At 37.4% G+C, this 24,390-nt stretch overlaps 2 protein-coding genes across 3 annotated transcripts; both read right to left on the bottom strand.

Annotated features, from left to right (window-relative positions):
* Positions 1–645: 645 nt before the first annotated feature.
* Positions 646–13,814, bottom strand: LOC117410660 (endoplasmic reticulum lectin 1-like). Of its 2 annotated transcripts, none has more exons than XM_034017377.3 (14): positions 13,321–13,814; positions 12,389–12,493; positions 11,183–11,263; positions 9,979–10,056; positions 9,775–9,838; positions 9,436–9,467; positions 8,825–9,048; positions 5,861–5,996; positions 4,772–4,933; positions 3,729–3,788; positions 3,191–3,315; positions 2,965–3,042; positions 2,602–2,677; positions 646–1,767 (listed from the first exon to the last, which is right to left on the bottom strand). In XM_034017377.3, exons 1-14 carry the CDS (start codon positions 13,471–13,473, stop codon positions 1,696–1,698), a joined length of 1,446 nt encoding a protein of 481 aa, XP_033873268.3. In that variant the 5' UTR covers positions 13,474–13,814; the 3' UTR covers positions 646–1,695. The 2 variants fall into 2 exon arrangements, with proteins under 2 accessions (XP_033873268.3, XP_033873267.3); XM_034017376.3 differs by having other exon boundaries at positions 9,436–9,473; positions 13,321–13,813.
* A 1,680-nt stretch (positions 13,815–15,494) lies between these two features.
* LOC117410968 (glutathione-specific gamma-glutamylcyclotransferase 2-like) lies at positions 15,495–23,044 on the bottom strand. The gene is made up of 3 exons (XM_034017945.3): positions 22,754–23,044; positions 20,176–20,211; positions 15,495–18,424 (listed from the first exon to the last, which is right to left on the bottom strand). Exons 1-3 carry the CDS (start codon positions 22,886–22,888, stop codon positions 18,062–18,064), a joined length of 534 nt encoding a protein of 177 aa, XP_033873836.2. The 5' UTR covers positions 22,889–23,044; the 3' UTR covers positions 15,495–18,061.
* Between the last annotated feature and the right edge of the window lie 1,346 nt (positions 23,045–24,390).

Genomic DNA, 24,390 nt, shown 5'->3' with positions numbered 1-24,390 from the left:
ATCAGTAAACCTATCAAATCTAACAAAACATGCATGCCCACATAATTGGAATGTGTTGACAGCCAATGCACAGGGAGTCATACCTGTTTGTATTTTGGATGTTCAGGCTAATTAACCCACTGCTCTCAAGAGGTGCTTGGTGTTCAGATTATTTTAGCTCTGTGGTTACATAAGCCTCTGGGGTGTATTGAACTGTACATTCTGGTATTGCACTCGCTGTTAAGTGCACCTGTTCAGGCTCTGATTTGGGCATTCACAGCTGCTTCATATAAATCTTCTGATACTTAACCTCCTGTTAGGAACAGCAGATGCCACCATTGTGTCAGTCTGTCAAGGGGAAGGGATCATTTTTTTTTTGTTTTGTGCTAGGACCTTCATGGTTTGGAAACACTTCCACGTCATATTTTTTGTGGGCTTGGTCCTGTTGGTAAAGCATTACCTCATGCACATTTCACCAGCTGTTTTGCATTGGACTGAGAAAGAACTCCACCTGCTGGAAACTGCAGAGACCACAGTGCTGTAAACACTAAAGAGTAAACTGTATTATCAGCCAGACTGACACTTGCTGAACATTCAATCAGCTGCTGGTGAGGTGAACACACATTTGCTGTACAGGTTTACAACATGCACTTGAATTTTAAGGCAGAGGTTAAAACAATTACTTTATTTCATAAACAGCTAAATAATTTAAACCAAAAAACAACACCTATGTAGCAGAGACCATGTTTATGCTTATTTATACGTCAAGCAGTCCATTTGAGGGACTCGTTTAAATGAGTCTGCCCACAAAGACCCAGCCAGTTCACACAATGTTCTAGCATTGTTTTATTCAGGAAGTGATTTATACAGCAAACCTTACCCACCAATTGTTTTTCGTAAAAATCCCTGTTTAAAAGAATTACCATTCAAGTTAGATATAGGATAGAAGTCAGTGACAGAAGAATTAATAACATTTCAGGGATTTTATTCAGTGTTTGTAAAACTTTCAAATTCCAGGTCTGTTTTTTTCACTATCAGGTGTTTATGTGATGTGACATGGGAAACTTGGACTGTTGTTTATGAACTTACAGTGTTCAGCCACACAGTGGCAATGTTCTACATAGCCTTGTTAATACAGAAAAACACCTGGCAGTTCAGCAGTAACCACTGGTGTTATCTCTGTATTTGGACAGGCAGCTCAAATGTATTGTGGCTTAAAAGTCCACAGGAGCAACCTTTAACATCACAAACATAAAATGTGAACAACATATATTTAACTTTTCATCCTTAGGCCAAGGGAGGAGTTTATGCTTTTTATGCTAGAGCTACTAGTGGTATTAAAAATGCAGCATTACTATCGGTCCCGAAACTGTTCAGATCTTTCAATAAATGAACACTGCAATGGCCTTAAATATACATGTTATTATATAGTATATTTAATTCAATCAATGTTTATGCTTCCAAAATAAGCCTTTTTAATTTATTTACACTAGTACAGTATATACACACACAATCTTTCAAGCGTATTAGCTGTGCAGTTCATTTGGGAGGGGGAGGAGTTACTCCCTTGAAACTTGTGTTTTCCTCTTTAAAATGGTAGGGACTGAAAGCATTAAATCCAACAAAAATAATAAAATAAAAAAACACTTCAGTACAAATCAGTTGAGGGTTGATTCCCGCAGCATTCTCTATGTGAATGTGACACGGAGGTCTGGTTTAAATGGGTACTGACAGCATTCCATTTTCATCTGCAGTGTCTAAAATTTTACAGATAACTGGGGACTCCACCTAGAGGTTAAAGAGAGAATCTAAATTATAGGTTGAAAACTCATTATGGTTTAACTGGTCACTGGTTCTAGACCTGGAATATATAACAATAAACATCAATAATTAAATAATACACATTACCAAACTTTAAAAAAAAAAAAAAAGTTTGTGTATTGGCTGGATTGTATTCATTATTTTTAAGAAAGTATATTTCAGCTCAGAGAATCCGCAATGAATGAATGATTGTAAATGCAGATGATTAATGACTGTGATGGGCGCTCTGGGCCCAAGTGAAAACAAAATTTGGCCGGAGGCCTCGTCCGTGGGTGCCCGACGGCTACCTGTGTGAAGCCGGCTGGAAAAACATGAACGGTTACATGCATCCCCGTGCCGCAGATAGGAAGTGGCTATGAGCCACCTCCCCCCAAAAAGATGAAGCTGCATGACTGCGCTGGGGGAGAAAGCCCAGCCTCTCCAACCCGACCACTCACCCTGCAGAACTAAATACAAACCGCTCAGCACTCAGGTAAGGAAAAACCCCCTACTCACATATTTTTTATTTTTTAGGGGGAAACATCAGGGAATCCATGGCTGAGGGCAGCCCTTCCTCCAGGCTCTAAGCGGTCGACTCCCGTTTCGGCCTCCCACCGCTTAAATGAGCGGCCGAAACAAAAGCAGCGACATGGAAGAACAACACACAGAGCTTTTATGTGCTTGCTGATGACGTGGTGGTTAGGGGCGGATTCTCCTTGCAGAATAGCAACCAAGTTTACAAATTTTGCTTTTAATTGTTGGCTACCTTGTTAAGTAAAATGAATGCTAATGGTAATAGCAACAGACTGTACATGTACTCACCCCAAGGATGTATTGACAGGCTTGTGGTTCAAGCATGTAAATCGTGACAGCATGGGGGGATTCAGACTCTTTGCATCTGAAACACAACACATACTCTAAATATTATTTTATCAGGTGGACTCACATCCAACACATCTGTGTATCTGATTTTAATAAATCTCATGGTTCATCAGGCACTGGTTATCAGGTACATTCATTATTTGAGGTACAGCCCTGGTCTGTGCTGGTGAGTTACTCTTGCTGGTCAGTATATATGCAGCACACAAATCTAACACTTCTGCTTTTCACAAATGGGAGACTTCAGTGGGGCAGTGCAAACATTGCAATACAGACACAACCCCACAAATAACTACTTGGACTTACTTAAGTTTTACGATCACTTCTCTGGGTTTCCCTGTTAAATCACAAACATCTCCATTGCCATAGAAATGAGAGACAACCCTGCAATTAAAATACTGGTTAGCAAAAATGTGCACACAAGCAAATGATTCTGCTAAAAATAATACAACTGAAAAAAGATAGGTTTGTTTTTGCTTGTGTGATGAATCTTTCAAAAATATACAGGATACGTAATTTAGCACAAACCTACTTTACTTTCTGCACATCATCCTCTTTTAGCTGGTAGGATCGAGCTACGTTTTTCTTTGCCCATCCTAAATGGTCTTCCTGATTCCAGGTGCCCACAACTAAAATGGTCTTTCCAGACTCCTTGTCCTGAAACGGTAAATATTTAAAGTTGTGTAGATTACTTTAAAAGTATCTGTTTAATACATTGATGATGTCATCATTAATAAATAAAGCACAGGGATAAACAAGGTGAACAGTACATTACATTTGTTGATTGTTAAAAGTTTATGTGGAAAAAAATGGTGAAAAATGCAATCTAACAAAGATTTGATATATGAATTCAACAATAAACATTAAAAAGTAAGTATATTATACTGTATATGACACATTGTTAAATTAAGGTTTTTTGTTTTGTTTTGTTTAATAGGCCAATTAAAGTACCAGCTATCAACTGAAATATTTTTATATTAAAACATTACTATATATATATATATATATATATATATATATATATATATATATATATATATATATATATATATATATGCATAACTACTGACCTCATGGTACTGGTGCACATGTTTTCCATAACAGAATTCATACTTCCACCATCCCACACCCTGAAAAGGGAAAGACATCATTTCACAAAAGCTACAGGTTGTTTTTTTTAGCAATTTACACCCGGATTTGTCCTATTTAAACATGTTAAATTACTGATCTGTACCATGGGAATCCATGACTACGTTTGGAAGACACATTTATGTATGATTATTTTTTTTACATACTGTAGTACTGACACACGTTAACTTCACCAGCTTTACAATATCACCCAATACAACCCCCATATTTACACGTAACACTGCAAAAAGGGTCACGCTTTATTTTAAGGGCATTTTTTTTGTTTGTTAACTTAACATGTTAATGTACAATACTTATTTTCAGTTAACTGTTAATAATATATAATAGGCCAGCTAAAACTGCAAACACCAGAGCCCTATGGATGATCAATCAAACACCAGAGCCCTATGGATGATCAATCAAACACCGGAGCCCTATGGATGATCAATCAAACACCGGAGCCCTATGGATGATCAATCAAACACCGGAGCCCTATGGATGATCCATACCCAGTCGATCATTTGCTTGAAATCGGTTCAAATTGTTACTGTAGTAATGTTTAGCAAATTAAAATCAGGCTTTTATTATCCCTAACCTAAAAATTAACAATGTTTGTTAACAGTTAATAAACACAAAAAAAACAGCCCTAAAAATAAAGAGTGACCAGAAAATGTACTATTTGCATACATGTTTCACCTTTTTTAACTATCTTTAGAAACCGATAAACTCCTGGGAAATTCTGAAATAAAAATCAACAATAAAACTTTACTCTAAAAGATGTTTATTACTTAGGGGGTTCATTTTAATGTATGAATAATTAAAAAAAAAAAAAAAAAAATTACGCAGTTGTAAATTGGGTTGTAGTGGAGAGCTAATACCAGTTGTAATTGCATGGTGATTTTTATGCAAGTTTTTACTGTAAAAGGTAAAAGCTGTCAAGACAGACTAACTACCTAGCATCTTTTGTTTGGGACTGGGCTCTTACCCCGTGGAGACAGTAGGACCCGCTGAGAAACTCCTTAACGAGCTGCTCGTCAGTCAGTTTGGAGATGTGCGTGGTTCCAACAGTCACCTGCTGCTGGCCTCCGACACTGATGGGCTTGTGGGTGGCACTGAATCGTTCTTCTCTTACTGAGGAGGTCTCTTCCTGTACTTGGTTTAAATGTGGAGCACTGCTTTAGCAAAACAGGCCTACAGCGGGCAAACTGGAGGCAAATTCTCCACTCCACAGTAAATCAACCACAGTGAAAATTAGGCCCATAGAGTTTGATTGCACATTTTTTTGGTAATTTCTTTTTGCTATTTATTAAACAAATAATTTACATAAAGTGTATTTTTAGGTGTTTCACTTTAGATGTGGCTAAGAGTTTCATATGTGCAAATTACTGCTCCGAATATCAGAGTTGAACTGATAGGGTTTAGGTTAGTGCACATGGTATAGGGTTTAGGTTAGTGCACGTGGTATATGGTTTAGGTTAGTGCACGTGGTATAGGGTTTAGGTTAGTGCACGTGGTATAGGGTTTAGGTTAGTGCACGTGGTATAGGGTTTAGGTTAGTGCACGTGGTATAGGGTTTAGGTTAGTGCACGTGGTATAGGGTTTAGGTTAGTGCACGTGGTATAGGGTTTAGGTTAGTGCACGTGGTATAGGGTTTAGGTTAGTGCACGTGGTATAGGGTTTAGGTTCGTGCACGTGGTATAGGGTTTAGGTTCGTGCACGTGGTATAGGGTTTAGGTTCGTGCACGTGGTATAGGGTTTAGGTTAGTGCACGTGGTATAGGGTTTAGGTTAGTGCACGTGGTATAGGGTTTAGGTTAGTGCACGTGGTATAGGGTTTAGGTTAGTGCACGTGGTATAGGGTTTAGGTTAGTGCACGTGGTATAGGGTTTAGGTTAGTGCACGTGGTATAGGGTTTAGGTTAGTGCACGTGGTATAGGGTTTAGGTTAGTGCACGTGGTATAGGGTTTAGGTTAGTGCACGTGGTATAGGTTTTAGGTTAGTGCACGTGGTATAGGGTTTAGGTTCGTGCACGTGGTATAGGGTTTAGGTTAGTGCACATGGTATAGTTGTGTTACCTCTTTGTCCCTGCTGATGAAGTCTGGTTTCATCAGATCCTGCTGCTCTCTGTCTAGCTGGGTGAGGCTCTGTGGCCTCAGTGGTGATCCCTGGAGTGACTGGCAGAAGATGTCATTCACAGGAGAGGATTTAAATCTGAAGAATACACAAATAAAAATGACTGACTATCGCTCATGGTGTCCGACAGGATAGGTGTTTTTTTAGTTCTCCTCTCGCATTATGTACAGAACGTGTAAGGGCATAAATAACTTGCATGCATGTATTGCAAAGGATCTACTCTTAGGTAATCCACAACAACATTAGCTATGTTTCCATTAAACTTTATGTGGTAAAACTCATGCATATTATTAAAAAAAAAAAAAAAAAAAAAAAAAGACAACTGTGATGAAAACAGGTGAAATTCGGTTAATTCATGCGTGCGAACAAAAAAAATAAAAAAATAAAAAAATATCTGATGGGGTGGATAAAAATATATTGTGTATGATAAATGATGCACAGATATGCAATGGAAATACTTTTTTCAAATCATATATGGTGGTATTTACGTGGTCAATGCAGCACATCTATACCCGGACAGGACACTTAATTAAAACTTAATGACACATATCATATGTCAATGAAATCTACAGCTATGGCCAAAAGTTTTGCATCACCTAGAATTTTTGCATTGAGGCAATTTATATAAAAAAAATGATATGAACACAATTTAGATCATTTATTTAACACCATTTAATCAAAGAAACAAGTCTAATAGCAGTACAGTATTTCATGTTAGATTTCACATTTCACAGTTTATGGAAAACTACAAAGCGCTGTGTAATTCAATATGTTAACGTAACATTATTCAGCAGGTTTCACTGGACTTTATGAAGCAACATTGGTTAATTCTGTAGGGTGCTGGAAACTTTTGGCCACAGATGTAATTGCCCCCCATGATTATTAAAAATAATTCTTGAATCACCTAGTTTTGTTTTTTTTTGTAATATAGCATAGCCCGAGCACCTCTTCAGCTATTAAAGTTAAAAATGTTCTTACAATTCTCAACACAGTTTTATCCCTTCTGCAAGTTCTTGCGTGCGCTAAACTAAGACAGTCCACTGCCAGGGACATTTAATTACTTTACCATTTCAGCTACGTGCCATAAAGATGACACTGGCTGCGAATAAAGGACTGCGACTCTTTCATTTTTTATACACAAATAAGCTTACTTGACTTGAAAAACGTCTTGAATGATACAAGCAAATTCCTACACTACTTGGTTTGATTGAATGAGTAGTGCACAACAAGCTTCAATATGAAAGCTGAACATTCACTTCAATAAACAAGTTTTTAATGAAAAATATATTGCAGCTTACTTCACTAAAGTGAAAACTGGCTTCTGTTATTTTTAAATACCACTGCTTCCGATTATACTACTGTTTAATAACAGGAACATTGTATTATGGGCTGGTGTTGACCTTAAACGCTTTCATGCCTGCCTGTATCCCTACTCAAAATAAATATAAAAACTAGTCTGGTTCTCTCTTGCCTTTTTTCAATGAATATAATTTAATTAATAGGAGAATAAAAACAAACCAAACTAACAACTATGTAGCCTAAACAGAATTATTATTAATTTTTTTGCAATCTCCACAAACTGCACGTTCTGTTGCTTTCACAGCACAGATAATGTTAGATATAGCTAGATATTACTACAGCACGGACCATGGGTTAAACCAGTGTTTGAGTAGGGTGCAGTATCGGGTTTTTTTTTTTTTTTAAATCAATGTCGACTTTCTGGAGTCAACTGAATGTCCACTTTTTATTTCATTTTAAACCGTTTAAATGCCAAACCATAACAAAACACAGAATAATAGTGCAAATACACTGAGCAAAAAAAGCAGACGGGCAAAATTCGGGTGAATGCTTTTTAAAAAATCAATTAGATTTAATGAAAAAAAAAAAGAAAAAAAAAATCTGGTAAAATCGGGTGGATTTTTAAAAAAATATATAAATCAAGAAAGAAAAGATATTCAGTAGAAATCGGGTTTTATTTAGAAAGCACAAAGTTGTCGTCAACAGTTTAAATCCCCAACGTATGTATATTTCCACACATTGGGGTATGCAAACTTTTGATATATATATTACACGAAGAAGCCACAGTTTTCTAATAGGTAAATCAGCTTACCATCATCGGCACCAGTTCTGCTCTGTTGAATTTGAATCACACACAACTGCGCATGCGTTTATTCATATACAGTGTGTGCCTATCTGGGGAGTTTTCGGGTTTAACCCGAATGCAGAAAAAAGCATTCGGGGGGGGAGAAATCGGGTTAAATCGGGCAAAACCCGAAAATCAGACGTCCTACATATGCTGTAGAATACGTCATTACAGAATCCAACACTAGTACGTACAATACTCTAAAATAAAAGTGTTTTGAATGTGCGCTTCTTAAGAATGGTATTATTGTCACTGCTTGCGCCCCGGCACCTCTTTCTTTATAAATGAAGCACTGGATGGCACCCAGTCATATTTTATAAATTACTATATGCATAAACTGTAGTCAATATAATATGCATAATAGTTTTTAAAGCGTTACTACCAATGTTCCACAGTAAGAAATGCTGCTAAGAAATAAAAATCCACAGCTCCACATGTATTACTGCATTTTTTTTGGGGGGGGGGCTACCCTTTCATTACGTCGATGAATCCACGTATCAGCTTTTTTGGAGAACGATACATCGATAGTGAAACATTAGGCATCGCCCCAGCCTTAAACATAACATGCTATTTCACCATGCCATTCATGTGTGTTTTGTGTTGGAAACACATACTGTATACTGAATGGCTGTCCAGCCTCCCGCAGCATTTCCATCATCATTTTCTTTTATTTTTTATCAAACTAGCATATATTTCTAAAATGCAAAACTGATGCAGATTTATACAAAAAACAAAAAAAACATAATGTACTTATGAATGATACCTGTATTTAGGATGGCTGCATAACAGTGCGGTGAGCACCACAACTTCATATTCACAGGTGGTGATTTCAGCTATGGAGTGGATCTCATGTTTAGCATCAGGGTGGCAGACGTACATGACTGTGCTTGATCGGGGGTGATGCTGTTTCAGCGTGCAGGGTGTACCATTCCCCATCTCCAAGGGGTAATATGGAGTCATCTGGCCTTCAACATTTTTGGTAGGAATCTTAAATAAAAAAATTACAAAATGTTGCTGCTATCCATATAATTAACTACTGCTTCAATTAAATGCAAGCCAAACAGTAAGCAACAGACTTTTTACTGTATCTAACCCCATCTGGTGGTGAAATATTTGTATAGTACCTTTTAAAATGTGCCATTTGTTTTTACATTATAGCATTGTTACAGTGAACAAAGACATATTTACCCATGTTTCTGAATACGATTTGCTTGGCATACACTTAACACTGACAAACCTTGACTGTGAGCTTATTAGACTGAAGTACTGGTTTGAAAAGCAACCAAATTCCTGAGAAAAACCTCAAATTATCAAGAGCATCATTATTTACCAACTGTACAATTGTGGTACTGTAGTTACTTCCGTTTTACTTACCCCTTTTTCACTTTCTTCTGTTTTTTCAGGTTCTGTTTCTTCCATTTTCACGGATTCCAAAATAATAATAAAAAAAAAATTAAAAAAAAAGGATTTTAGTTGTTATTCCCCTGCCTATGAGATGTAATCCGAACTGATACCAGGCCAGAACAATTGAATCTGATAAGATTGAAGTTGGATCTCTGTGGCATGATTTCGTATTGTATTGTATCTAATTATAATGTATCCCTAATGTCTCCCATTAATAAATACAAAATGCCCATCAAACTTTGGTTTTGCTGCTCTGCTTGTTTCTAGTATGATGGAAACAAGATATTTTAATACATTATATTGGCTTACCTGCTGTGGCTGGTTCACTCTTTTTAACCATAATTCCAAGGTAATATTCTTGAATATTAATTTTCTGCAGGGACATCAATAAATAAACACGTGTAAATCAAACATCTTTCAGACTATCTTCTTTTACATACTGTTGTGCATTTCTGCAAACAATAGTACAGTCCCATAGTTAAATGCTTCTATGGTAACTGAATGTATATTTACCTGCCCAGTCTCCTTCTCTTCATGGTACTGGCGAACATGCTTCCCATGGCACACTTCATATGTCCAGTAAGATTCAATCTGAAAATAATATGAAATTAATAATGATTGGGCTAAATGAACTGTATGCCTTTCAAAAAAAAAAAAAAAAAAAAATTTTTATTCAGAATTGTTTTGTAAATGCTCATAATTCCAGTATATTAAGTATAGTGACCTAAATCACCACGCACACACTCATCCTATTATTTTAAGATCTATTGAGTTCATATTATGTGTTTGTTTGGATTTATTGTACGTGTGCATGCATGCATGATTAAAGGAAAAAAGTCATTTGAAAAGCGATGAGGACAAGGAGAATTACTCCATTTAAAATAAGCGTCTCCCGAGACTTAAACAATATTTCACCATCAAGTTCTACGACTTTCAAATCAACATTTTGTGGTAATTTGTGGTTCAATGACCAGCTGCGATATGTAATTGTAGAAGTTCCTATTTTCAGACTTACACTTAGTATGCAAAACAAACAATACTGAGAACTGACTGTGGGGTTTCATTTTTTAACAGAAAATGTAAACAATTATATATAGTAATCCATCACGTATCTGACTGCGGTGGGACCAGAGTAAGGATGGATATGTGAATCCTGTTTTAAATACCATTACACAGCTGTAACGATGACTATATTCACACAATCATTGTTTTGAGATTCAGGGAGCTCCCCTAAATCCCTTGTTTAAAAAGACACAGGGTATTAACGCTTGTGACAGGGTAGCTGCCTGCAGTGTGGGTGTTTCCATTTGCTGCTGCGTGACAGGCAGGAGATCAAGACAGAGGTTGAAGTTGATACGCCCCGCAGGCGAACAGGATTTATTTACATATCAATACACTGAACAGCTCACGTGACACTACCAGCAATGGCAGCACATGGAGCACATACAACACTTTGGTAGGATCTACAATCTCTGAACTAATCTTCTCTGTTCAATAATAAGCTAACGTTGCTGAAGAGGTTGATCACGGTGGATAAACGGTGAGGGCGGATATGTGACAGGCGGATACGCGACAGGTTACTTTATTTTTTTGTTTTAATTTGTCTCTGTACAGTCCAACAAGAAAATAGACGAGTTCTTAATGTATAGTAATATTTATAAAATATTTATAAAGATATACTAATGCATGACAAATTATCAAAGGAGCAATCACTTACTCTGTATGAGCAACTGCTTTGTTTAAACAGTGGCTCTAGGAGTGCTGCAGGGTTTGGGCCGCTGTAATTCTTATCATCATCCTAATTGGGGAAAAAGAAAGGATAATGAATCACCCCTGCTTTCACTATATGAAGGCTTAAAACAGCAAATATTTAAAGGTTACATATTGTTTACCGTCTATCTTTCACTTGAAATTGGAATATGCACTACTGACAATATTACAAACACTAGCACAAATAATCAAAGAATACAACTCTGAAATATGAAACCAGAAGTCATATGACTGCAATATTCCAGCCATATTATGTGAGAAGTCAGTGTTAAGGTAATCAGGTAATCATGCCTCTGGAAATATGTAGTCTTTAACTCAAATGGTTTCAGATATATAAAGTGTATATGTTACGGGCAAACCCGAAACTAGGCAATTCGCAGATCACAAAGGTCTTTCATTACAGGTTTTGCCCACAATTACCCAGTCAAAGTTTGAAAAGAATCTCAAAGATCTTTCATTTTATGTTTTCAGGAGACAGATCTAAAATTATCACTGAGATTGAAGAGCTTGTTTGACCCGCCTACCTGAATAGTGTCATTCACTCACTCACTCATAAAAACTACATAGCAAGTCCGGTTTTAGAAAATAGGCATATATTTAAAAATGTATGCCTATTGACAACATGACTGTAAATATTTACTGAAATATAAGACTAATTTATTTTAAACAAATTATTAAAATCTACATATGTATTATGTAGGCCTACTTAACTTACACTCTCAGTCACTCTGCTGAGTACACTCTCCAACTCTTTAGATCGCTTGTCATACACTGTCAAACGTGAATCTGCTAATCATTCATGTTCCACCCAGTACCTGCATCCACCTCTCTGATTGAACAGTTCAATACAACTCCTTAAGGTTTGCCTGTCACTCAGAACAGGAATAAAAGAACAGAGGGAGTGATTCGGACTCTGTCCGAGAAGCAGTGGACAGACCGTGGTTTGCCCGGTCAAAGCCCGAAATAAGTTATTTTAATTTTTATTTAGAGCTTTGCCCAAAGTCAACGGGCAATCCGCTTATTGCCCACATTTCGGGGTTTGCCCATAACATATATATGAAATAAAATACTGCTTATGAGGATGCCCAAATATAACACTGACAGAAAACCAAGATTCAAAGATACAAAATATTTGTATGGACTTGAGACTCACCTCATCTCCACTTGCCAGTGAAGGAAGCATGCACTTATACTTTTCTTTATCGGTCGTTGTCATGATAACATAGTCATCCTCTCTGTATAGGACACCAGTTTTTGGCTAAAAATCAACAGAACATATACAGCAGGTTAGACTAGAGCAATTTTAGCGTATTCTTGGGATACCCCATTCTCCACAAATAGCAATACATCAGATAATCATTAAAGACAAATATATAATGATCAGCCAATGATAAGGGCTAGGCACACAATGGTCAAACAATACTGTAGCTATATCACTGAATTGGAAACGTATGACATATTATTTGAACTCCATACTTACACATTAAACACATCTTATTATTATGCAACATGTGGTGGATGTGAAATATGGGCAGCAGTGTGGAGTAGTGGTTAGGGCTCTGGACTCTTGACCGGAGGGTTGTGGGTTCAATCCCCAGTGGGGGACACTGCTGTTGTACCCTTGAGCAAGGTACTTTACCTAGATTGCTCCAGTAAAAACCCAACTGTATAAATGGGGAATTGTATGTAAAATAATGTGATATCTGTATAATGTGAAATAATGTATAATGTGATATCTTGTAACAATTGTAAGTCGCCCTGGATAAGGGCGTCTGCGAAGAAATAAATAATAATAATAATAATAAAATAGGTCATTTTTACTAAAGGTGGCCTCTCCCCTTAGGGCTATATCACAAAATAAGACTTCAGATACAATTCTAGTTTAGATTGCGAGCACAACTAATGAGCTTTAAGCAGCCAGTGATGTTTTCAAATGCGATGAAGGCAGGTTCTACCTGGCTGTTCTAGTATAAACAACCTGCAGAAGGGCAGGATGTGAAGTTTACAAAGCAACTCACCGGCCCCGCCCACCATTCAGATATACGGTGTGCTACAAGTTAGGTGTGGATATTTAAAAGTACTTACCATTGTGAATTCTGATCCAGGCCAGCTAATCCTGAAGGGGATGTCATCTGTGAGAGGCGACGTTGCAACCCGGGCAGTCGATGCGATCACCCACCATACTTCCAAGATACCCCAGAAAAATGCCCACACTCTGCCCTCTGCAAACTTACACATTTTTAACTAATGACGCCCTGTTGCTATTTAAAACAACTATTCTGTACCTACATCCGGGTAGTTAAGTAAATAAAATAAAAATTAAAAATCGCTGGTTACAAAGGCTGTAGTATAGATTTCAGATATCAGCACCTGCACCAGTGATGGTTCGCTTGACAACACTAAATCCGGAAGGATCATAATCAGTGCCACGTCTACTTCCGGGAGTAAGACATGTTAGCGCTTCTGGGTTAAAACGGTCCTTCCTGGTTGACAAGCAGTACTGAACTTACTTAGATTCTCAACATTAACAAAAAAGTACAAACATGTAGGCAGTTTATACGTCGCTCTTTTGATTTGTCAAATCTCCGATGCTTAAATCAAAACGAATCATTCATTTATTTTAAAAAACAATGGCACGTGATTAAGTATGCTGCAATAGCAGTATTTATCAATAAATAAAAGCACTAAACACCACGGGGAATCGTTAGAATCGACATCCGGATTTTGATGGGAAAAGTGAAGTGATTTCACTTGCAAAGGATGGTGTTCAAATCCCCGCCAGAGCCCCAGGATCTTGCGGGTCTAGCGTACTTCACAGCGTCACAACCTTACATGTTACAGACATGTTTAAGATGAATAGGTCAAGTGACATTTTTAGTTTTTCTATTTCTAGTTTTTCATGTTTCCAATCATTCACGTTGGGTCTCTTCTACTTTAATTTATGTGTCTATGACATGCAACTAGAACTGAAGTGTAGGTCGTGAACTGGTTGTCAAAGCATCGTAACACAGAAATATCAAAAACACAATATTTAAGGAATTGCAAATGCAAACATAGAAGGGTTAGGCAACAGGATAGTTGTACTGAATGTCATGGCCTGCATTAAGTGAGCTATGGCAGGGAGTCAGTATAGCAAGTCAGCGAAATATGTCAAAATAATAATAATACAGTGGTTCCTGCACTAGTAAACCCTGCATAGTAACGAACATGCAGATGTAAAATAGTGTTTATTTACTTGATAGTGTTGCAGGGCGTGATCCAAATGACAAAATACACTTTTCAACTTACACTACAGTTGAAAACAACAACAACAAAACAGAAATGGTAAAGATAACAAATTTGATGTTACTCAAAAAATGGAACATATAAGCCTTGGTTTTGATATGCTAGGAAGTACAGCCAATGAAACACAAGGACACATTGTTTTGGTTAGATAAAGTTTCAAAGCAATTTTCAGATATCATTATTATTTATTTATTTCTTAGCAGACGCCCTTATCCAGGGCGACTTACAATTGTTACAAGATATCACATTATACATTATTTTTACATACAATTACTCATTTATACAGTTGGGTTTTTACTGGAGCAATCTAGGTAAAGTACCTTGCTCAAGGGTACAACAGCAGTGTCCTCCACTGGGGATTGAACCCACAACCCTCCGGTCAAGAGTCCAGAGCCCTAACCACTACTCCACACTTGAACTGTGTGTAGCTTGAACTGTGGTGACATTGTTTAAAATGTCACCTACATCAGGTTCCTAAATATTCAGAAACATTGAATGGTTGACCTTTAATGAACCCTTTCCTCTGGTGGCATAGCTATCCTCATGTCGTAAAAATACATATTTCTAAAGCCATTTCTACAATGCCACACTGGGCTGAACAGAGTGTAAATGCGACTGTGAACAAGGTTTGGTGATCTCTCGTTAGCGCTTGTTAATTTGAGTAATTCCACTGCTAATCCCTGGCTCCAGCCTGTAACAGCGCTTTGACATGAGTGAGCTCTCGCTATAATAATAATATATTTATTTTGTATAGTGCCTTTCATTAAAATCAATCCCAAAGCGCATTAAACTTCTCAAGGTGACATAAGCATTGTGGAGTGGAAGCCGACGTCTTAATACTAATCCTGCATCGGCAGATCTGAATGTATAAATCATTTCTTTAATGCAATTAATATGTATGTTTTTTTTGTATTAGTGTATTACTTAATACCTATTTGTTTTTCCTTCACAAAACACACACAGGGAAAAAAAAAAAAGCCACCATGAATGTATCTTTATTAAAATGCTGTACAGATACCACATAGCTTGTTGGAGAATGCAGCCAAATGCTTCACTGAATTATTATTGATTAATTATGTTCTAACATTTTGATATTTTCAGGGCCTATTTAGAGGAAGATATAGGAATATATGTAGGCTAACATTTCATGAGGATATCATCACCCAGTATAATGTATAGGGCTACAGTAGAATAGTGTAGTACAGTGCTATAGATTTATATGAACACTTTTGAAGTACAGGTTGAAATAGGGGGATAGAACTACTGGTATACGTCAAAATGATAAAAAAAAATAGCAGCATTTTCTTCCCCAGTTTGCTTCTTACAAAAAGCACAGCCTCAGCAATTCTGCTCTTACTGCCAATTTGTGACACATAGGCACTGACTCTGTGGGGCTGAAGCACACATGGGGTGTAATAAGTGGGTGCTCAGCGCCCACACCACCAGGTTTCATTTTACGTGACAAGGGCGATTAATGATCTGTCATGTTAAAAACACTATCTTGATGGGGGCTCCCGAGTGGCGCATCCAGTAAAGGCGCTCCGCGCGGAGTGCATAATGTGCCCTATAGCCTGGAGATCGCAGGTTCGATCCAGGGTATGTCACAGCCGACCGTGACCGGGAGTTCCTAGGGGGCAGCGCACAATTGGCTGAGCACAGCCCGGGTAGGGAGGGCTTAGGTCTGCAGGGGAATCCACGGCTCACCGCGCATCAGCGACCCCTGTGGCCGATAGGGCGCCTGTGGTTCTGCAGTGGAGCCGCCAGATCTGTTGTCCTCCGGCACTATAGGTCTGGTGACGTTGCTGTGGATCTGCAGTGCGAAAAATGACGGCTTGGCAGGAGCACGTTTCGGCGGGGGGGTTCCGAGCGGTGAGCCGAGGATACAGATAATAATTGGGCATGCTAAATTGGGGAGAAAACCGGGGTAAAAAATTGGTGACGACTAAATTATAAAATAAATAAATAAATAAATAAATAAATAAAACACTGTCTTGAAATCAAACTTTCAAAACGTGGCTAAAATGAAAAGGTCCCGCTTAGTGTAAATATATTTTTCAGTCCATACCGGTGTGGTTATTTTGCGGTACGCTTTAAAAAATGGTACACCATGTACTGCGCTTGCCCAGGCATGTGCAAATAATTTTAGCTGAGAAAACAAGGAAACACCTATCTGATCGGGGTACGATGTACTGAGTTTTTAATATCATTTTTTTCACAATTCAGCACATCTATGTGACATTAACTGATGAGCAACAAACTGGTTTATCTAAAATTGTAAACATACAATTTTGTGTGTGAACTGCAGTTTGTCTTGTTCGTAGTGATTTGTGCAGTCATCAGTCACAGCAAAGACAGTGTACTGTTTTGTGGCGTTAAACAGACACGTGTACCATTTTCTGACCCTACATTGGTACAGTTCCGTCAAACTGTAGTGTGGACACTTCACAATCAGAACTACTGTACAGTATCTGTTAAAAAGTATAACATTCACTGGAGAGTTCCATTATCTGGCGGTGTCATGGCAAATTCCTCCCGTTATGGTAAAACAGTCACTGCAGATTTTTCTAGTTTTATGGAAAAGATGGTTATGAAATACTATGCTATAAATAAACAGCTGCTTTCTGTTACTTTTTCTGTAAGTCACATTGTCGGATTTCAGCTAGACCATTAGCCCCAATGCCCATTTCTGTATCACACATGATACAATTCTTAGCCACCCCTCTATATTATTATTTTTAAAATCCAGCCACACAAGCCAGAATTGTTCATATGCAATGCATGACGGGAACAGGAATACATGTAAAGAAATGCAATCTAGTTACATAAATAAAGTAGCTTTTTTCATTTAAAAAATGCTCTGCCATTACAAGGTTAGTGTGAGTTTGAACAGCAACACATGACATGATTAGGTACCAGGAAGCAGCACTACCTTCTCATCTATAGTGTTCTCACTGAAATATCTGCACTGTCCAAACTGAAGTACAAAATACCAGTAAACAGTACTGTTAAATCCAATATGTGGAAATGATTGGTCTGTATAATGTAACGGCATACACTGAAAGAAAGATTTCATATCATAAATCTACACTAAAAAAACATTATAAAAGATCAGAAGGACTTCTTTGTAAAATACTCTGCGACTAGCCTTTGAAAGCTTCAAAACACAATGCATAATGTGACTATACACTAGAGCAGATCTCATTAACCAGGACAGTTTACTTTGGTTGTGACTCATAATAAAAAATGCATTGTTTTACAGACACATGAATTACAATGAGATGACCGATGAAAAAACTATACTTAAAAAGGATTCCTGAGATGAAGATTGTGATTTTCTAATGTTAATAAAACCGATTTGAACTCATACAGATGTATTTGTTTTTACTTTGTAATTTATTCCAATCCTCAATTAAGCCCCAGCAAGACATCTTTTATTTAAATGCTCCAGAATTTCTGAATTCTGTAAGAATACTCTACTAATCTTCTGTACTATACTCATGTACAAAATTACATTGGACTGGAGCAGATTTTCTCAGACAACTCATGGTCCCGTTTTGTCCCTGACTAATTTTTCCAAAGTAAAAAGATGCTCATCTACAGCTTCTGGCACCAGACTCCGAATGGAGTTTGCCAGTTCAAACAGGTACTCTGTGTTTCTCCCACTTGGTCCGACTGCATAACAGATCTGTTCAGCAATCACTTCTAACGGGGCTGGGCCAAGATAGTTGGGGTTATCACAAGTCCCAATATACAGAAGAGTGCCGAAAGGTTCTTCTGAAGGATCGTTTTGGTAGAACGTCACAGTTGCCGTCCTATAGCCTCCCTTTTCTCGGAAATCAAGATACTCCTTGACTTCCTTCTCTTTTCCAACAGGCAGTTTGTAAGCAACACCCCATACGCATCCCTGTGGAGTTAAACATACATTAATCTATTAGCAATTATTTAAATGTACACATGGGAGTCAAATCCTAACTTTTGATATATAGTTAACTTTGACAAAACAACTGAACCAGTTGCATAAAAAAAAGTCTGAGAAATAAAATCCCAACCCGACAGCAATCATAAAGAGATTAAATGTAACTTTGCCTCCCACATGCAAATATTACACCAGTTCAAATCCCGTTCTTGCAGAAGATGGTGCAATAGATTACAGGAGCTAATTTTGATGTGTTACTTCCTCAAACAAATAGCAACAGAGTGTATGGTTTATATAGGGCTGTGTCCGAAGGTTTTAATGTTCGTTCGCCAGGGATTCAAAGATTGTTTTAAACCTCTGAAGGTTCGTCAGACATGTTCACGCAGTATTATTATTATTTTTTTTTCCTGTTAACAGAAACTGTTTGATAATGTGTGAAAACTATAAATCACACATTAAATGTCACTCACAAGCAAAATTTGATCTTTTGATGTGTACAATTGTGTATATTAAGTAAACAAAAGTTGTTATTAAAATCCGCTACCAAATCGTATAAGTAGCAACTCTACATGGTGCTGCTGCAGTGTCTGGAGCAGGGTATAGTATCCAAAGCAGTGGGCTCGTACCTCTAGTGGTTGTAGTGCTTCAGTAAAATATGTACTGAATACCTATTGTACAAGACAGTGTAAGAGAAGTGCTATGGCAGAATATGTTTGAAACATACAAAATATACCCTAACACTAATCATTTTAATTTCGGAAACTGAGCACCGTCCGCTCCAGCTCGTGTTATCCAGATCCAAACGTTTAATTTCTTCATTCGCCGTCTCGACAGCAAAGTGTTGCAGCATAAGGCGTAAACTGTATTGAAAGAAATGTCTCAAAACCCCTCTGCTGTTTGGGATTATTTTGTTAAATGCCCAGACAACCAAAAAAAATGGAATGCAATTAACTGTGCAAGCGACTCGTATCATGGAGGCATAAGCAATCTCTGGGGTCACTTGACAAGTGTAAGTTCATATTATTATTAGTATTATTCATATTTTTTGTAGTAGTAAAATGTGACTGATAACCAGCTTGGCACGGTGACTGTTAAATAAAGCTTTGTCCGCTGGAGTTGGTGCTGCTGCAATGCAAGCTTCCTGTATAGATCGCAAGCAGGCTCAATTACGTGTAAATAAACAACGTGTATTTATATTTTTATTTAAATTATAAAAACATGATTACTGTTATGCAAATGAGTACCATCGAAAGTTCGAACCTTCCTTTGGTAATGTGTTCCGAACCTTCGAAGGTCAAACTGTACCCTTCGTTGCAGCCCTACCATTATATAAAATGGGTGGATTGAAATGATTACATTGTGCATCTTACCCAGTCGGTTAAAAACAATTGTACCTGACCCTATCTGACCCTCTCTAACTCAGAGAGCTCAGAATTCAAAAATGGTTTGCAGATGTAAGTTGTTTATTGTCCAAACTTTCCATACAACTTTGCAGTTCAACAATGTTATTTTACGAGAGTTTTTGTAAAAAAAACAAAACAAAAAACTCCATCAAGGCCAAGAAAGGTCAGCATAAGCATTAGCTGCAGACACTGAACAGGTTGTCAGTGCAAACCAAGATGAATGAGCCACCACCCACGACTGCTTCTCTCACAGTTTGTTGGACTCTGGACGTATTTTGTGAGTTCAAGGTGTAAAAACCTGATTAAAAGTAGCAGTAAAAGAAGAACACACATTACCTTGGGATCTTCAACCAGTGTAACCACTCTGCCAGGCTTAAAGAAAGAAAAAACAATGACATTAATACAGAACCGAAAAGACTAGTGGAGCAATTGGCACCCTAATTTCGTATTCGATCATCGTATAGATATTTATCAACAATAATCAATCCATTGATGTTTTATTTTTCAAAATAAAGAACATTGTTTTTTTTTAACAAAAGATCAAATAACTAAAAATAACATTGTGCATAACAGTTAAACAAAAAGGCACAAATTACATTCAAATCAGAACACTTCCTATTATAAAAAAGAAATAATATTTATATACATATATAGCTTGTCGCAACTCCATTCCATACTCCCAATTACTAAGACTGAGACGCATTTGCAGTGATGATAGTGATTTTTTTGAATAAAACAAATGACGTGTGCATTTTTCAGAAACTGTGGCTTTCCAGACACTATACTTAGAGAAGCTCAGTTAAGAGTATCGACAATGAACAGAAAGGATGCCTTGTACAAAACCAAAACACAGAATACCAACAATCGTATTCCCCTTGTTCTTACATATCATCCTATGACCAAAAAAGTACAACACATCATACAAAGAAATTTTAGCATTCTTCAAGATGATCCTTCTACAGCTCCTATTTTCAATAACCCTCCTCTGATGTCATACAGAAGAGACAAAAATCTAAGAGATCATCTGGTCCACAGTAACATTCGACCCAATCTGGACAGTCTTAAGGGTACGTTTCCATGCAACAGGTCACACTGTGCAACTTGTAAATACATTCACTGCAACACAGTAATTAAGGGAGCAAAATCCTCATTTACTATCCATGATACTTTTACTTGCATTAGTAAAGGAATAGTATATTGCATTGGCTGCATTAAATGTAACAAGCTATATATTGGTGAAACAAAACGACGCTTGGCTGATCGCTTCGTGGAACATCTGAGAAGTATACGAATTAACACCTCTACCTTTCCTGTCGCCAGACATTTTAACAGAAATGACCACACTATAGAAGACATCACAATTTGTGGGATGGTTCAATGCTATGGAACTAATGCTGTTAGGAAACAAAAGGAATGTGAACTTATTTTCAAACTAGGCACTTTGGAGCCATTTGTAATGAACATTCTATTCTGAGGTCATCATCATCATCATCAACATTCTGGAATTTTGTTTAAAAGACTACTTGTTTGTTTTTTATCAACTTCTTAAAGCACTGTTTTTTTGTATTCAGCCGATGAAGGACTTGTAGTCTGAAACGTCCTGATAATTGATTTGTAATCAATTATTCTACCTTTTTAAGTACCAGAAATATCCTTTTCTCTTTTTCTTTTTTCTTATTGATCATTTTGGTACACAGCAGTTTTCTCAAACTTTACACACACACACACACACACATATATATATATAATGTATTTTAGCATGACCAGCTCAAATGTGACAGTGTACAATGAAACTTCAACATGTACATGGAAAAAGAGAGATGAAACAAATTGGATAATAAATAGCTAATAAAAAAGCTTTCAAATTATTCGTCCTAGCCATGATCATGTGGCGCAAGTTGAAGCTATTCACTATGGCTTGAATGGCCAGCAAGGTGGCAACCAGGGCAACCTGGGCAACCTAACTCTAACAGCTCTTGTCTCGTGCATCTGATCCACAAACACAAAAAACAAATATATATGTATATTTAAATAGGTCATTGTGCCTTCGATGTCACAATTTATCTCATTTTTTCTGTGAAAATGTTTGTTTACTGCAGATTACTACAGTAGTAGTAAGTAAAAAAGCTACAGTAAAATGATCTCATACTGTGATATATGAGAGACGGACATGTGTATATAACACATCTGCAGTGAAATGAGTGAGGTCCAATGGAAGGTTTGTTATATATATATATATATATATATATATATATATATATATATATATATATATATATACATATATACACACACACACACACAACGCGATTTTTTGGTCAAATACATTTTAATAGTAAGCAGCAAAAATGTCTGCTCTCAATAATTTAAATCGTCCTTTGACTGTGTTACAATAAGATATCAGTGAGATTTCTTTCATACTTATTAAATATTACATTTTTCAATCTTTTTGAAAATGTATGAAAGTGTATTTCATCGCTCGTTGCATTCCAGTGCAGTTCTAAATCTCTCAGAGTGAAGAATTTCACTGCCTGAAACAGGGAAACTATCTATCTATGGACTCTTGAGCGGAGGGTCGTGGGTTCAATCCCAGGACACTGCTGCTGTACCCTTGAGCAAGGTACTTTACCTAGATTGCTCCAGTTAAAAACCCAACTGTATAAATGGGTAATTGTATGTAAAAATAATGTGATATCTTGTCACAATTCGAAAGTGGCGGATGATAGCTTGACCACAGTGGTAACTTTTAATGTGTGTAGTACATTGCCAATTATGTCATTGGTATCCTGCATCGCATTTCTCAGCACAATCAACTGACATTCGCTTTGGGAGATTTGTTGACATTTTACACGGATACCATGAAAAGGTTGTATAATTAAAAACGTTATTCTGTTGCAAATGTCTTAATTCTCACCTTTTCGGGCACGCCGCGATGGTCTGTACTTCCCTGCCAAAACCTTCGACTGAAACCGGTAATGTAACCAACCCGTTTTTCCTCGAATGGGAAATCGACTTTCCAAATAAGAGATCCGTAGCCGAAAACCCACATTTCTTTAAATAACCAGGAATCAATTATTAATACAAACTACACAGACTGCTGAGTGCTGTCAGTTTACATATACGTATCATTTCAACAGAGCACACAGTACACTACACAAGTACATGTGGCTTTAGCTAGGTGCTGTCAACAGTATGGACTCTTCATTTGCATAGTGCTACACATACGTAGCACGCACAAGCCAACGTGTCGTGTATTGAATAACGGTATTTGTAGTCCTTTAAACCGGTTTTCATCAGAAGGCGGAAAACACAGATGTTAAGCGCCACACCGTTCCTAGATCATTTGAAATTGTTGTTTTGTGTTATTTATATATGGATTAAAGTTGACATTCGTGGTAAACGTCTTGAATTAATACAGCAGTCAGAATTCAACTTTCTAATGTCTCAACCAATCGGAAAATAATAAAAGAGCACGTTGGGTAAATCAACCAATCACGTTATTTGGATTCCTGCACATATCGGAATAAGGGAAAATGAAAGGAAAATGTAATACATCAGGATACAATAGACATGAACATTTCATTGGGTAGGACAGAGGTACACAGTATTGCCAAGAGGAAGGTTTTGATAAAATGGAAAGAACAGTGGAATAGTAATGAAAAGGGGAGACATTGTTTTAGCATTTGGCCAGTGGTTGACAAGAAGGTACACCTTAGGTGTAAAAATAAAAGAGAGGAAATAATCTGGAGTAGAATTAGAATAGAACATTGCACCGTTAATAAATGACTTACTATCATACTCAAACATGACAGAGGAGATTGTGAGCAGTGCAAAACAACAGAATCCATGGAACATGATTTGTGTAATTGTACAAAATATATTCCACAAAGAAGAAAGATGAGGGGAAACTGAGGCAGGAAGACTTCACAAGTCTTGTATATTTAGACTTTTTAAAACATATTACCATAAAGCAAATATCACAAAACACAATAATTATGTTCATAGGATACAGGCAGATACAACTCCATTTAGAAATAACATACATATTTGTGTTCTGTTTTATGGCCAGTAGTTGGTAGCAGTGAGTCACATCGGTGATTCGAGCAGCCACACTTTCATTAAAGAAGAAGAACAACCAATCATGTTAAATTGGTCTGACACGCGCCAAGGAAGCACAACTGAGGAGAAGATAGGGCTGCGTTCACGATACGCAGACTTTGCTAAGTGCGCAGATTCTGCGGAAAACCTGTCCAAATTCATCGGCTGCGTGAACTCAGCCGGAAAAGACGTCACCATGTCACGCTTCCACGGGCATAAAAGTCTGCACAGCCGCGCAGCTTCTCAAGAGGTACTGCGCTGGAGCAGCCGCGGCGCAAAACAATGGACGAGCGTTGGATGACAATGTGTAGGCAACCAGATACAATCCTCACTCCATGTGCTACTGCCACCTAGTCAGGGGGTGTGAATCACCTTCGAGTCGTGTCATTAATTATCTTATGAATGATTTGTGATACAAATTAAAATGATTTGACTCTTTTCCCACACAGTTAT

The sequence above is a fragment of the Acipenser ruthenus genome, chromosome 6 (assembly GCF_902713425.1).
Source record: "Acipenser ruthenus chromosome 6, fAciRut3.2 maternal haplotype, whole genome shotgun sequence".
NCBI classification, from domain to species: domain Eukaryota; kingdom Metazoa; phylum Chordata; class Actinopteri; order Acipenseriformes; family Acipenseridae; genus Acipenser; species Acipenser ruthenus.
Note: the sequence above shows the minus strand (reverse complement) of the source record. Positions and strands in the feature narration are given on the sequence as shown.